At 41.2% G+C, this 16,323-nt stretch overlaps 1 protein-coding gene across 2 annotated transcripts in view; it reads right to left on the bottom strand.

The window, feature by feature from the left end:
* Window positions 1-904: 904 nt before the first annotated feature.
* The window catches only part of igf2bp3 (insulin-like growth factor 2 mRNA binding protein 3), a 142,907-nt gene continuing 127,488 nt past the window's right edge, over window positions 905-16,323 (bottom strand). For both annotated transcript variants that reach the window (XM_068003460.1, XM_068003469.1), the window contains 4 exons: window positions 15,501-15,575; window positions 14,549-14,680; window positions 11,793-11,906; window positions 905-3,495 (listed from right to left, as the gene is read on the bottom strand). In XM_068003460.1, the coding sequence (XP_067859561.1) occupies window positions 3,400-3,495; window positions 11,793-11,906; window positions 14,549-14,680; window positions 15,501-15,575 (417 nt within the window). In that variant the 3' untranslated portion in view covers window positions 905-3,399. The remainder of the gene's footprint in view (window positions 3,496-11,792; window positions 11,907-14,548; window positions 14,681-15,500; window positions 15,576-16,323) is intronic.

Raw genomic sequence — 16,323 nt, 5'->3', positions numbered from 1 at the left:
ACAGTAAGGCTTTAGGTCCTCCAGATACAATGTAAATGGAAATTCCTTATCTATGATCTAAAGAAAGCTAGTGAGCAATATTTGAACAGGTTAAAGATGCAGAAGACTGTTGTTGGATGACATTCAATAGACCTGCCCTAGTTAACTAGAGGGAACACCTTCAAGCACTCAGCACCAGCTGGAGAATTCAGTCCCTTGTATAAAAGCTAAAACACAAGAATTCATTTATTGAACCAGTTGAAACATAAGAGTCAACACTGCTTCATCCTACATTCAAAGCTTACATCAGCCAGTTCTCCTTTAAAGACTGGAATTGATTTTTTTTTTGAGAAACATTTGGGAGTTTACAAGTTTTAAAAACCAGTGCAAGAAATTTCTAAACCTATTGCAAGTTTAACAAAGTGTACAAAACTGCAAAAAGATTATATAAAAAGTATTTTTGCAAGATGGATAACAGTCTTAAAGTGACATTTAAAAAAAATTCCAATTCTGATCTCATGCCCAAAAAGGTCATGAGAAGCAGAGGGAAACCAGATTTTATAGATTGCAGTTTTACTATGTTAAAGGTGCTATATAAATGGAAGTTTTTGTTATAAGAAAAGATTGTGCAAGACTGACTTAGTTTCTTAAAGAAACAAGCATCTTCAGAATGTTGACAACTGATTGATCTTAGACATTGTCGATGAGTTCCAAAATGAATGACTATTAGTCATTGTGTGCGGGCCTCTTACAAGGATATTCATTGCGTCAAGGCGTAATACAGTTTTTGCCGTGTTTTGTATATACAATTGGCAAGCCACGGTAGTATGATGTCCCTCCCTCCACTATACTCATTTCAACTATTACAAAAAATTAAAGAGGAAATGCAATTTTGCTTAATACCTTGAAGACATAAACAATCACATAGGAGCTAAATTCTTTTATTTCATACAGAGGCATTTGACAAGTGGGGCTGCATTGGGGGCACAGTATTCAGATGAAAGAAAAGTGAGCCAAATTATTTTTTGCTGGTATCACTTCCAATTACAGAACTACCTTCAACTAAATGCCAGTTATTCCAAATTACCAAGTCTCATTTGAAAAAGTGAAAATTAAAATGTGATCTATACTAGTAACAATCACTATACAGTCCAGAAAATTAATGATACAACAGCAGTAGATCAGGCAATGTAAATTGCAGCAATGAAACCAAAAACCATGGTAAATCAGTTTCTTATCAAATGTAACTTGCAAGAAAAAAAACACAAGTGGGCTCTGACCTTTCAGCCTCACATCAATTCATTTAAGCTATTAAATGACCTTCTGTAGTTCAGTAATTTTATCAATGTAAGAAAACACTTTCTAACTCTACATGGAGAAGTCACTCTGCCAAAAGAATGAGAATTAATCCATATTGCTAAAGCTATAACATAAGCTTTTGAGAATTTTTAATTAGTAATGAATATATGTAGGCAAAAAAACACTTCAGACCATTTTTAAATTGTCTAATCTGTACAAAAAAATGATCTTTGGGAAAAATTATCAACCTATCCTATGCAGAAATGCCTCTAATTCAAATGTATCTAAGAGGTAGATCAAAAATTGATTAAGTAAATGGTTATGCCAAGTTGTGCCCCTCTAATTCAGTGCAGCATGATGATTCTGATCATCTCATGCACAAAAAAAAAATCACAAAAAGGTTCAGAGGTAATAGCATGGCTCTGCTCAGACCACACACACAGCAGTGTTTATGCACCAAATATGCACTGCCTTTGTTTAAAGCACTGAGGTAGATGGAAATTGGGTTCACTCAGGAAACTGACTGGAGCATTTCAACTTTACCACAAATTAATTATTTTAGCTTATTCTATTCAGACTATATTTGGGTGGGGGAGGGGGGAAGGGAGGGGGGAATGGGGGAGAGGTAGGGGGAACAAAAGTATTTTGTGGCCGTCAATCTGGCCTTAAATGTATTTATTGCTATACTGGTTATTTGTAGAATGTGCATAAACCCTGCTGCATTTTGGTTAAGCACAGAGGAAAGGCTGAGTGTTGAAACTAACCGCCTCCCCCATGGCTTAGCGTAGCCCACGACAGCAGCTGCATATGTAAACTCTTATTTATTTTCGACAACTTTAGTGTGATCAAACAGCGTTTGACTTTTTTCTCCCCATTATGGTGATCGAAATGTGTGGTTCAATAAATTCAACCCGGACAGAGTGCACTCTAGCAAAGTCTGCCAGAGTGCACCCAGACAGATCCAATAGCTCTACTAGTAATTGAAGATGAAGCTTGCTCTTTGAACAGAATGGCCAAGTCCAAATGGACTGTGTCATTATGTATCAAGAGGCAGTGATAGTCAAAGGCACCAAGGGTCCAAGCATTTAAAATTACCCAGTTTATACTAAAAGCTAATCCATTTTGCAGCCTCTTTCCCCAACCCCAGGCTCTTGCCATCACTTCCTTGTTTTGTTCCCAAAAGTACCATCAATCAAAAATAGGAAATAAACACTTTCATCCCACCTTAAAAAGAAAAAAATGGCATTGCTGCTATTGGTATATGTTGGCATCATTCGGCGTCTCAAACATTCACAGAATTTTGATCAAATGATGGTGTTGTGGACCTCAGGGAAACTGAGGCTAGTATCATTTATCGAATACTCCCATCAGCCAGCAGCTAGAAGCAACACATTTACATCTGTATTTTTCTCTGTAGTGCTCCTGGCTTTTAGCTGATCAAATTTTACTTTTTTTTTTAAAAAAATAAAATGCTTGACTATTACTTTTATAAAGTATACAAAATAAGCAACAAAAAAAAAGGAACAATTGAGGTACTAAATGCCTGAGGTAGTTTAGTAAAATGCATAATCAATTCATGCCCTGGCCAACACCATTCAACACTTCCCTTAGGTTCTAATGGCAGTGTTCTAGTAATCTTTGTAAAATAACCCAATTTAAAAAAGCCATTTTGCACGGTGGGACAGATGCCTCAATCTTGCCAACTCCCTTAGCCCCTCCCCAAAGAAAATCTCAAGATTTTATAATGATTGGAACTATAAGAGCAATGCCTTTTTGTAACCAGTGAAAAATCAGAAGAGAAAGTTTCATTAAACCCAATAGATCTAAGAATTCTGGGAAAGCTAACAAGGCAATGTAAAGTTTTGAAATTAGAACAAAAGGAGGGAAGTGAAAGGGCCTTATTTAAAGCTGGGTTTCACAAGGTTTCTTCTTGAACGCCTAAAGAATACATTCGCACAAAGACAGAGTTCATAGGTTGCCTGGTCCTCGATAAAGGTGACTGGGGAAGGTGGAACATATGCTTCTTTATCAGCGACAGGTTTAACTGCCTGTGATTACACAGTCTGTCTCTCTCTTTGGTCTGGCATCTGTCTCTGTGGTAGACTGGAGATCCTGAACCTTTTACTTTCTTCGTGGCTGGGGCTGTCCACTCTGCACTGTTTTCTGTTGTTGTCTTTTTACTTGAGCCAAAATTTCTTGAATTTTGCGTTGGGCAAGCTATATGTCAGAGAGAGAAGTCAGTTATTTAGTAATCAAACTCTTCACAAATCTTACACAGCAACTTGAGCTTCATTTAATCAAAGTGGAATATGCAAAACCAAAGTTAACAAAAGGCTAATATAAATTCATAGTAGATCTCTAATTTTAAACAGCATAGTCCTTATATTTACAACTATAATTATATACAAAACTTGCAGCATATTCCTCCACATAATAAATCACTAGATTAGTTACATTGGGGCATAAATCATATAGATTCATCCAAGTCAGATTGTAAAAATAATTTTATAAATCTAAACCTATGGTGATGAAAATTCAGATTAAAAGTACAGAACTTTATATTTGTATTTTCCCCTCTCCCAACCTTTGTAAACTACCTTTTTGCAGAGTTTCCTTTTAAAATAGAGAAATTCAGGCAAAGGCCCAAGATCCAATGGCTGGGCACCAAAGTTGAAAGAGTAGCTTAAAAAAAAGTAGCGATTAAATGATACCTTGCTTGGGTTTCAAAAGCCTGAAGTTTGTAGGAGGGAGGACAAACAGAAGTGAAGAGTTTCACAGTTTTGATATCCTGGAAACAGGAGATAGAGTAAGAGACTGGGGGATGAATCTCAACACAATGAGGATGGATGGAGGTGGAAGAGCAAGCAATAAACCATACAGGGTATTTAGAGCTTAGAAAGAACAAAAAAGATAAAGTTCAGAGGAGCACATATTGATAAGGTATAAACAGACAAGAATGTTGCTCCAGAATTTGGAGGCTAGCCATGAAGGGGGAGGGGGAGGGAGAGAGGGAAAGAGATCACCTATTGTACCCTTGTACTATTGTACCAAGTGCGAGGAGCTCATGGAATTCTTTGTCACTAAGATTGAGACTATCCATTCAGCTGCCTCTGCCTCTGTCGCTTCCCTCCCTTCCTCTAGCCAACCAAACCAAACTTTCCCCAAGGTTCCCCCATAGCCCTGAACTTGCATCTTTCTCTAGTTTCTCTCCTATTGCCCTTCATGACCTCTCCGAGCTCATCTTGACCAAGAGATCCACCTCCTGCTCCCTCAACCCTTTTCTCACTAAACTGCTGACTACCCAACTTGCCTTCCTGGCCCCCACGTTAGCTGATATTGTTAACGGTTCCCTCTCCTCAGGTAATGACCCCCTCCCCTTCAAATCTGCCTTCATCACACCCCTCAAAAAACCCACCCTTGACCTCTCTGTCCTTGTAAACTACCGCCCCATCTCCAACCTCCCTTTCCTCTCAAGTCCTTGAACGTGTTGTTGCCGCAATTCCATGTTTCAATTCCTCCAATCAGGTTTCGGCTCCTGCCACAGTACTGAAACGACCCTTATCAAAGTCACAAATGACATCCTATGTGACTGTGATCGTGGTAAACGATCCTTCTTCATCCTTCTCGACTTGCCTGCAGCCTTTGACCACACCATCCTCCAACACCCCTCCACTGTCGTCCAGCTGGGTGGGACTGTGCTCGCCTGGTTCCATTCTTATCTACAGCCAGAGAATCGCCTGCAGTGGCTTTTCCCACTCCTGCACTGTTACCTCTGGAGTCCCTCAAGGATCTGTCCTTGGCCCCCTCCTATTTCTTATCGACATGCTGCCCCTCGGCAACATTATCCCAAAATATAACATCAGATTCACATGTGCAATGATGACATGCAACTCTACGTCACCACCACCTCGCTCGACCCTCCACTGTCTCTGATTTGTCACACTGCTTGTCCGACATCCAGTACTGGAGGAAATCTTTGCTCAACCAACTAAATGTTGGGAAGACCGAAGCCATTGTCTTTGGTCCCCGCCACAAACTCCGATCCCTAATCATCCCTTGCCCTGGCCACTGTCTGAGGCTGAACCATACCGTTCGCAACCTTGGCATCCTATTTGGCCGAGATGAGCTTCCGATCACATATCCACTCCATCACCAAGACCGCCTACTTCCAACTCCATAACAGCGCCCGTCTCAGCCCCTGCCTCAGCTCATCTGCTGTTGAAACCCTCATGTGTACCTTAGTTATCTCCGGATTTGACTATTCCAATGCTCTACACGCTGACCTCCCATCTTCCACCCTCCATGGACTTGAGCTCATCCAAAACTCTGCTGCCCATATCCTAACTTGCACCAAGTCCCGTTCTCCAATCATCCATGTTCACTGACCTACATTGGCTCCCGGTCGGGAACGCTTAAGATTTTAAAATTCTCATCCTTGTTTTCAAATCTCTCCACAGCCTCACCCCTCCCTATCTCTGTAACCTCATTCAGCCCTACAACCCTCCAAGATCTCTGCATTCCTCCAATTCTTGCCTTTTGTGCATCCCTGATTTTAATCACTCCACCATTGGCGGCCGTGCCTTCAGCTGCCTAGGCCCTAAGCTTTGGAATTCCCTCCCTAAACCTCTCCGCTTCTTCTCCTTTAAGAGGCTCCTTAAAACCTAGCTCTTTGACCAAGCTTTTGGTCACCTGCCTAATACCACCTTATGTCGTTGGTGTCAAATTTTGTTTGATATCATTGTGAAGCGCCTTGGGTTGTTTTACTACATTAAAGACGCTATGTAAATGCAAGTTGTTGTTTTTGAGGAGTGTGAAGTGCAAGAGTAGCCTCCCCTGATAAGGAGCCGTAATCAAATCTACCATAAATCAATGGCATCTGAGGGTACAGATACACAAATCACAAAATAGCCACACAGGTTAATAAAGCTTTTTTAAAAAAAAAGCAAACCAAGCACCGGGGTTCATTTTTAGAACGACAAAATTTAAAAGCAGAGAAGTTATGTTAAACTTGTATAGAATTTTGGTTAGACCACACTTGGAGTACTGTGAACAGTTCTGGTCTCCACATTATAAAAAGGATATAGAGGCACTAAAGAAGGTTCAAAAAAGATTAACTAGGATAGCAACAGAACTGAGAAGATATATCCATCAAGAAAGATTGAGCAGTCTGGGCTCTTTTTTCTAGAGGTCTTTAAGATTATGAAAGGGTTTGATATGGTAGACGTAGAGAAGATGTTTCCACTTGTGGAGATGACCAGAACTCGGGGCCATAAATATAAGACAGTCACTAATAAATCCAATAGGGAATTCAGTAATACCTAAACATTAGGTATTTTCAACAGGGCAACATCACCTTCAGTAAAACTAAAGGGAGAGCATTTAATATTAAAGGGGAGCACTGGAGAAAAAACAAGGTGAAAGTGAGAGAACGGGACGGACAGAGACCATGAGACAAGTCAAAAGGGAAGCAAAAATTAAAAACAGACACCCAAAGACATATAGAAAGAGCGAGTACCCAAAACAACAAAAAAGGAGCAAACAGGAGAAATAAGACTAAAAGGAGAACGGCTAAGAAGTATAATTAAGATGAAGATATGCATTTACTAATTCAATAGGCTTAAAAAAGTTTTGGCTCTAGAGAGCAGGGTATTGAAAATGACAAGAGCAGACAAAGGGGATTATGGCAGGGGCGTAGGTCAGTGAAATGACCAGGCTAACATCAGATCTCAAAAGCAAGCCAAGGACTTGCTTTGAAGTACAAAAAGGTAACCTATGCATGGAGGCAGAAGATGTTGGTATGGTTCTTAAATGAATACTTTGTGTCTGTCTTCACAAAAGAGGGGGACGATGCAGACATTATCGTTAAGGAGGAGTGTGAAATATTGGATGGGATAAACTCTGAGAGGGAAAGTATTAAGGGGATTAGCATCTTTGAAAGTAGATAAATCACTAGGCCCGGATGAAATATATCTCAGGCTGTTAAAAGAAGCAAGGGAGGAAATAGCGGAGGCTCTGAACATAATTTTCCAATCCTTACTGGTGTGGCGCTGGAGGACTGCTAACATTGTACCATTGTTTAAAAAGGGAGTGAGGGATAGACCAAGTAATTACAGGCCAGTCAGTCTAACCTCGGTGGTGGGCAAATTATTGGAACCGACTCGGAGGGAAAGGATAAACAGTCGTCATTTAGAAAGGCACGGAGTAATCAAGGACAGTCAGCATGGATTTGTTAAGGGAAGATCGTGTCTGACCAACTTGATTGAATTTTTTTGAGGTGGTAACAAGGAGGGTCGATGAGGGTAGCGCATTTGAGGTAGTCTGCATGGATTTTAGCAAGGCTTTTGACAAGGTCCCACATGGCAGACTGGTCAAAGTAGTACAAGCCCATGGGATCCAAGGGAAAGTGGCAAGTTGGATCCAAAATTGGCTCAGTGGCAGGAAGCAAAGGGTAATGGTTGACGGGTGTTTGTGTGACAGGAAGCTGTTTCCAGTAGGGTTCTGCACCAGGTCCCTTGCTTTTTGGTGATATATATTAATGATTTGGACTTAAATGTAGGGGGCATGATTAAGTAGTATGCAGAGGATACAAAAATTGGCCGCATGGTTGATAGTGAGGAGGAAAGTTGTTGACTGCAGGAAGATATCAATGGACTGGTCAGGTGGGCAGAAAAGTGGCAAATGGAATTCAATCCAGAGAAGTGTGAGGTAATGCATTTGGGGAGGGCAAACAAGACAAGGGAGTACACAATAAATGGGAGGATACTGAAAGGTGTAGAGGAAGTGAGGGACCTTGGAGTGCATGTCCACAGATCCCTGAAGGTAGCAGGACAGGTAGATAAGGTGGTTAAGAGAGCATATGGAATACTTTCCTTTATTAGCCAAGGCATAGAATATAAGAGCAGGGAGATTATGCTGGAACTGATAAAACACTGCTTAGGCCACAGCTCGAGTACTCAGTACAGTTCTGGTCACCACATTACAGGAAGGATGAAATTACACTAGAGAAGGTACAGAGGAGATTTGAGAATGTTGCCAGGACTGGAGAATTTTAGCTATGAGGAAAGATTGGATAGGCTGGGGTTGTTCTCTTTGGAACAGAGGAGGTTGGGGTGTGGGGGGGGGGGGGTGATTGAGGTGTACAAAATTATGAGGGGCCGAGATAGACTGGATAGGAAGGATCTATTTCCCTTAGTAGAGGGGTCAATAACCAGGGGGCATAAATTTTAAGTGATTGGTAGAAGGATTAGAGGGGAGCTGAGGAAAAATGTTTTCACCAGAGGGTGGTGGTGGTCTTGAACTCACTGCCTAAAAAGGTGGTAGAGGCAGAAACCCTCAACTCATTTAAAAAAGTACCTGGATGTGCGCTTGAAGTGCCATCACCTACAAGGCTACGGACCAAGTGCTGAAAAGTGGGATTAGGCTGCGTGGCTCATTTTCAGCCGGTGTGGACATGATGGGCCGAATGGCCTCCTTCTGTACCATAAATTTTCTATGTTTCTATGACTGGAGCTAGAGATCAAAACACTCCAGGACAGAGTTAGGTCAGGGTATGGAGACAAGGGCCGAGAGTAGTCAAGCAAATGGGATAAATTAAGGTTGCTAGTAGCAAGAAAGATAAAATCCTGTGAAGCTGCCTAAGAGATTACAATACCAGGCACTGTCCAACACTGCAAATGGAAACAAGGTGTCAGAAGAAATGGTAGCTGGAAAACCAGACAGGACAGCCTAGTCAGAGATGCAGTTTGCAGGTCATTGCATTTGCAGGGGATTCTTTGCTCAGAAAATGGATAACTACATGTTGTAAAGACAACGTGTACAGGATGGTGATCTGTCTACAGGATGGTGATCTGTCTACCTGCAGCTAGAGCAGTACATACTGAGGAAAGGTTAGAAGGAAGGGATACAGGAAGGGACCCACTGACAACTGCCAGATAGGGATAAATGACATAGGCAGAAATAATATGGGGACTTTAAAAGCCACATAGGCAAGGATTCATTGGCTATGAAGTACTTTGGGATGTCAAGAATTTGAAAGACACTATAAAAATGCAAGTTCTTTCTTTCTTGCCTCAAAAGAATGATATGGGGATGCAAAGTAATGCTCTTGCTATAGCAGAATATTATTTTAAGTTTAATTGCAAGAGTAGACAGGTTAAATCTTAGTAAAAAGTGATATATCAGGAGATTCTTCTCAACAGAGTGAACGTAGAGAACAGACTTCCAGATAGAGTAGTGGAATCATTTAAGGAACAGTTAGATACTGCAATGGGAAGAATCTGAACAGATGAAAGAAGAGGGGCCAAATGGCATCTGTAGATATCTTGTGTCCTTTTGTCCTACCCTCACGATTTATGTGAAGTAATGCTTCAGATCTACCTTTTCAACAACTTGCATTTATATAAACGCCTCTAATGTAGTAAAAAGTCCCAAAGCGCTTCACAGGAATCTTATCAGACAAAATATGACAACGAGCCACACACAGTGATATTAGGAAAGATGATCAAAAGGATGTAGTTTTTAAAGGAGCGTTTTAAAAGGTGGAGAGAGGCAGAGAGGCTTAGGGAGGGAATTCCAGAGCTTAGGGCCTAGACAGCTGAAGGCACTGCCACCAATGGAGGGGCGAAGGAAATCGGACACACAACAGTACTGAAGTAACGCAAAGTTCTGAGGGTCGTAGGAGGTTAAAGAGATAGGGAAGGGTAAGGCCACGGAGGAATTTGAACACAAAGATGAATATTTTAAATTTGAGATGTTGCTGGACCGGGAGCCAATGTAGGTCAGCAAGCACAGGGGTGATAGGTGAACAAGTCTTGGCGCGAGTCAGGATACAGGCAGAAGTTTACGGTGGGTGGAAGATGGGAGGCTGGCCAGGAGAGCATAGGAATAGTCAAGTCTGGAGGTAACAAAAGCACGGATGAGGGTTTCAGCATCGGATGGGTTGAGGCAGGCATAGAGACAGGTGATATCATGGATGTGGAAGGCAGTCTTGGTGATGGAATGTACATGGGTTGGAAGCTCAGCTCAGAATCAAATAGGACGTCGAGGTTGCCAGCGGTCTGATTCAGCCTGAGGTAGCGGCCAGGGAGGGGAATAGAGTCGGTGGCTAGGGAACGGAGTTTGTGGCGGGGAAATAAGACAATGGCTTCGGCCTTCCCAATATTTCACCCGAGGAAATTTCTGCTCGTCCAATACTGCATGTCAGACAAGCAATGCGACCAATCAAATGCAATGGAGGGGTCGAGAGAGGTGGTGCGGTAGAGCTGGGTTTCGTCAGAGTACATGTGAAATCTGACGTCGTGTTTTCAGATGATGTCGCCAAGAGTCAGCACGTAGATGAGAAATAGGAGGGGGCCAAGGATAGATCCTCTGGGGACTCGAGGTAATGGTGCAGGAGCTGGAAAGCAAAGCCATTCACTGGCTATGACTCAATAGATAAGAATGGAACCAGGCGAGGGCAGTCCCACTCAGATGGACAACGGCAGAGGGGGGTTGTTGGAGAAGGAGGGTGTGGTCAACCATTTCAAAGGCTGTAAATAAGTCAATATAATCTTCACTACTTACACAAGGTTACTCTCGCTTTCCATCAAAGCTGAAGCGCCAATATTTCTCCAGACTTTCTTCATAACTCAGTCCTCCAGGATCAAGTGTCCCTTTGTATCATGGTAACCCTGAACTGAACACAGTACTCAAGGCATGGTCTGATCAGAGCACTACACAATTTGAGCAGGATATCCCCTAACTTGCAGTCTACTAATTTAGCTACTTGGTTCAATTTACCACAGTATTGGCTTCACAAATTGTTGGGTTGGATGAGCATTGGAGGAGGCCATCAACATGAAGGAACAGACTGCGTGACCAGTGTGGGATACTGTTCACTTGTAGCAAAGAAAATGCCAAAACAATGGACTTGTGGCTCAGGTGCATATCCATCTATATCCTACCTCAGGATAGCGATCTATGGAATGATCTTCACAATCGCATTATATAAATCACGGAAGGACGGACAGCATTTTCCTCCTTTTAGCAAATCTAGCTTTTTGTCAAACTTTAGAGTTTACACATTCATCCTCTTCCTCCTTCCCCAGCCTTTGGTGCAGGTTTAAGCAGTAATCACAAACTTTTGAAAAAATATAAACTCTGCTCATGAATGAAACAAAGAATTCATCCACCTCAAATTACACTTTACTTAAGAATAATCTCACTGCCATCACCAATTCAGCTCAATTACTTAGGTATAACAGTCAAATTGGACCAAATAAATGATCCCTAGAGGCAAAGTTGGAAATAAACAGGTAGATATAATACAAGTGTCTCCATCTGCCCCTGTAGAGATGTCCACCGTAAAATATTGAAAGTAAGGCAACATCTTGCACCATTTTCAATCTCCTGTGTACATAGAAACATTCCTACCAAAGGTTGAGGAGTTTGTGCATCATGGCCAATGGTGGATAGTGGCAATATACAAGTCATCAATCTATAGGAAAGTGTAAATCAAGGCAGTTACAATGCCTTACCTGACTTGCAAAGAAGTGACCAGTTATTTTTACAATAACCTGATCATTTTCATCTGGCGTTTGATCACGAGGAACTACTACCTCTGCACTCGTCAGGTTCTGTAGTTCATTTACCTTTTTAAAAAAAATGCATTTCCTTACACATATATATATATAAGAAACTAATGTCTTTTAATTCATGGTCCAACTGTAAAGATCTGAGAGGTAATATTATTTCACATAGTTTTTAACATAATGCTTTAAGCTTTTGATGAGGCGCAGACAGTGTCATGATTTAATCTTAAAAAAGAAAAAGTTTTATAAAGGTTATGCCCCTTCCCCATCCCAAATAATGTAGGACAAGGCAATGGTAGTAAGTAAATAAAATGCTTTAGGATGTTTGAGCATACGTGACAGGCAACGCACAAGACTCAAAATGGAAGCAATAGATGGAGTGATCCAAGGCAATCCATGCTGCAGCTTTACCATATCTCAGTATACTGACATGGATGGTCGTACCATAAAGGACATAACTAAGAGATCGAAACAGAATCAATATCGATTGAAAGAAAGGATAGGAAGCAATTGATCACACCATTCGGGGTGTACGAAAGACCACCAAATAATGGAAAGGAAGTGGAGGGAGAAATATGTAGGCAAATATATGAAATTAGTAAAAAAAATCATAATCACAGGGGATTTCAACTACCTGTAAATAAACTGGCAGGGAGAGGGAGTGAAAGGGGAGAAGGAAATGGAGTTTTTATTGTGTACAAGACTCTTTACAGGCTCAATATGTAAGAAGCCTAACAATGGAGGAACAATAAAGGGTAATGGACCAGAGCAGATAAGAGAAGGAAGCATTTGAGAGCATCTAAGGAGTATTGATCAAAATAGAAGGTTTACGATAATGATTGAGAGAGAAATTCATAGTACAAAGATAAAGTAATAGTCAACTATGGGAGAATGAAGATAAACTGGAGAAAAATATTGACAAAGAGGTAGAACAACTGCGGGCAACTATTAAACGAGAGATCAATAGAAATATATTCCACTAAAAATAAGAACAAGCTAACCAAGAAAGAGATGCTATGAATAAATAAAAGGAGAATTAAGATAGGGATTGGGCTACTAAGGCATGAGCAAGATAATCTCTTAGATGATATTGAAATGATAGATACTGATTAGACACTTTGCTGCAGTTTTCACTGAAGAGGCTAATAAAGAGGAAACAACAGTAGAAAAAGTCAGGAGATATATCACAAAATTTAAGACAGAAAGAAAGGAGATACAAGTTAAACTAGCCTTCTCATCTTCACAAAAGGGAGCTAGAACTAATCCAAGAAACTACAGACCAGTTAACCAAATGTTAGTGGTAGAAAGGATACTAGAATCTTTGCTACAAGATCAGATAACAAAAAAACAGTACAATCTATATTAACGATTTGGAGGAGGGGACCGAGTGCAACATATCAAAATTTGCAGATGATACAAAGATGGGAGGGAAAGTAGAGAGTGAGGAGGACATAAAAAACCTGCAAGGGGATATAGACAGGCTGGGTGAGTGGGCGGAGATTTGGCAGATGCAATATAATATTGGAAAATGTGAGGTTATGCACTTTGGCAGGAAAAATCAGAGAGCAAGTTATTTTCTTAATGGCGAGAGACTGGAAAGTACTGCAGTACAAAGGGATCTGGGGGTCCTAGTGCAAGAAAATCAAAAAGTTGGTATGCAGGTGCAGCAGGTGATCAAGAAAGCCAACGGAATGTTGGCTTTTATTGCTCGGGGGATAGAATATAAAAACAGGGAGGTATTGCTGCAGTTATATAAGGTATTGGTGAGACCGCACCTGGAATACTGCATACAGTTTTGGTCTCCATACTTAAGAAAAGACATACTTGCTCTCGAGGCAGTACAAAGAAGGTTCACTCGGTTAATCCCGGGGATGAGGGGGCGGACATATGAGGAGAGGTTGAGTAGATTGGGACTCTACTCATTGGAGTTCAGAAGAATGAGAGGCGATCTTATTGAAACATATAAGATTGTGAAGGGTCTTGATCGGGTGGATGCAGTAAGGATGTTCCCAAAGATGGGTGAAACTAGAACTAGGGGGCATAATCTTAGAATAAGGGGCTGCTCTTTCAAAACTGAGATGAGGAGAAACTTCTTCACTCAGAGGGTGGTAGGTCTGTGGAATTTGCTGCCCCAGGAAGCTGTGGAAGCTACATCATTAGATAAATTTAAAACAGAAATAGACAGTTTCCTAGAAGTAAAGGGAATTAGGGGTTATGGGGAGCGGGCAGGAAATTGGACATGAAGCTGAGTTCGGATCGGTCAATGCCCTGTGGGTGGCGGAGAGGGCCCAGGGGCTATGTGGCCGGGTCCTGCTCCGACTTCTTGTGTTCTTTAGATTTGTGGTTGGGATCAGATCAGCCATGATCTTATTGAATGGCGGAGCAGGCTCGAGGGGCCGATTGGCCTACTCCTGCTCCAATTTCTTATGTTCTTATAATAAAAAAAGTCAGCATGGATTTATAAAAGGAAGGATTTGAACACAGGTATTGTGGGATGGTATTGAAATTTGCAGATACTACCAAACTGGGGGGGTATCGTTAATAACGTGTAGGACAGCACCAAATTACAGGAATACATAAAAAAGCTTGCAGAGTGGACATAAAAATAGCATATCCTCATTTACAGCTTAGCCTCCAAAAACAAAAAGGTGGATATACTCCATATCCCCAAGTACAACTATCACTACACCCCAAGTACTCACCGTTTTACCCCCTTTCCCAATAACTCTACCAGCAGCATGGGATGGCACTTTAATATGGGTCTCTAATTTCACTTCTTCTTTGGGTCCAAAGAAGTTCTCCTCTTTCAGTTTACCATAGATTCTTCCTTGAGCCTGAAGGATAAAACATTTTCCAACCGTAACTGTCTCCACTCAAAGAACTGAGCTTTGTTTGTCACTCTGAAGAACAGGACATTAAAGTATTTTTTATTACAGTAATCTTTTGAGATTTAAAAAGATACACCTAGTCTGCAATTCACTAATCAAAATGACTACACTGGGCTAAATTTTCCACCCGTAGTCAATGGTCAGAAAGTCTAGCCCTTACTTTTGAATAGGACGTGGGCCTGAATTTGTTGCACTATAGTAATAACGCATCAGTGGCATACACCATTATTATGGTGCAGAAATGACAGTGCGAGTGATTTATGGCCTATGAACACCATGCCATAATTTGCTGGGACTTTTGTGCTGCTCCATAGACACTCGCCGAAAAAGTCGAAGGGCTAATCATAGCACCAACCCCATTAAAATCAATGGCGAGATTGAGTTTGCTGAATTAACGCCACTGTGATCGCCATAGCTATATTGACCATTACAGAATAGTGCTGGAGGGCTCAGAATCAGTAAAGTATTCAATTGTTCAGGTTGCCTGACAGTTTTACTGACTTGTTCGAAGAACTTCATTGAAATCTTAAGCCTGAATTAAGTAATAAAAGTGTTTTGACAGCCAGGCATGTTCTGATTTTCCCCTGACTAATATTTTTATATTATTTATTGAACTTGTGCGCTAAGCATGGATTGTAACAAGTAATGAAATATGGCTCGGGATCACATGCAGATTGGGCGACAGCCCTATGCACAAGGGTTACTTCTTAACACCGATTTATATATTTATACTGTTCAGTACAAAAATCAATTTATGAAAATTTACCTTAAACTGAGCTTCAGGTTGCCCAGTGATGATCACCATTCGTTGTTTAGCATCTGGACCTTCAGCAGGAGCAATCTGCAATACAACACTTATGAATACCAACAATACCTTTAACTTGCAAAGAGGAATCAACTAACACGCAAGTTTATTTTAAATTATTCTTCCACCTCAATTTTTCACATTATTCTCCCTGCAAAGAATCTTTTCACCACATGACATTCTTTAGCCAAGAGTGCAAACTTGTCAAATGTGAACACTCAGAACCTCCAATACTGTATCTAAATGATTTGCAGTGGCAGCTTTCCAATTTTTAAGGTGGAATTATCAATCAAAAACAGACACACTGTGACCCAGAAACTCCAACTGTGGAAGCTGCATCCCAATTAGAGGATGTTAAACATGCATGCTAATCTCAACTAGGATTCAAACCTCATCCTTACTGACAATGTTCCATTAATTGCACGGACACCGCGCAACAATCGCCAAACAGGAGGGTTCCCTCCCAGTCGGGGAACACTTCAGCAGTCATGGACATTCATCCACCGACCTTCGGGTAAGCGTACTCCAAGGCGGCCTTCGAGACACACGACAACACAAAATCGTCGAGCAGAAATTGATAGCCAAGTTCCGCACCCATGAGGACGGCCTCAACCGGGATCTTGGGTTCATGTCACGCTACACGTTACCCCACCAGCGAACAAATGTTATCTGTTTTTAATATAATGGGTCATTTGCTGGCTCTCTCTGCCTTCCGGATGTTTCTGCCTCTCTCTGTGTTTTTTTTTCTCTGTTTTTTTTCCCTGTTTGTTTTTTTGTTGAATGT

The sequence above is a fragment of the Heptranchias perlo genome, chromosome 2 (genome assembly GCF_035084215.1).
Source record: "Heptranchias perlo isolate sHepPer1 chromosome 2, sHepPer1.hap1, whole genome shotgun sequence".
Classification (NCBI taxonomy): Eukaryota; Metazoa; Chordata; class Chondrichthyes; order Hexanchiformes; family Hexanchidae; genus Heptranchias; species Heptranchias perlo.
The sequence above is the reverse complement of the archived record's forward strand: the minus strand, read 5'-3'. Positions and strand labels throughout refer to the sequence as shown.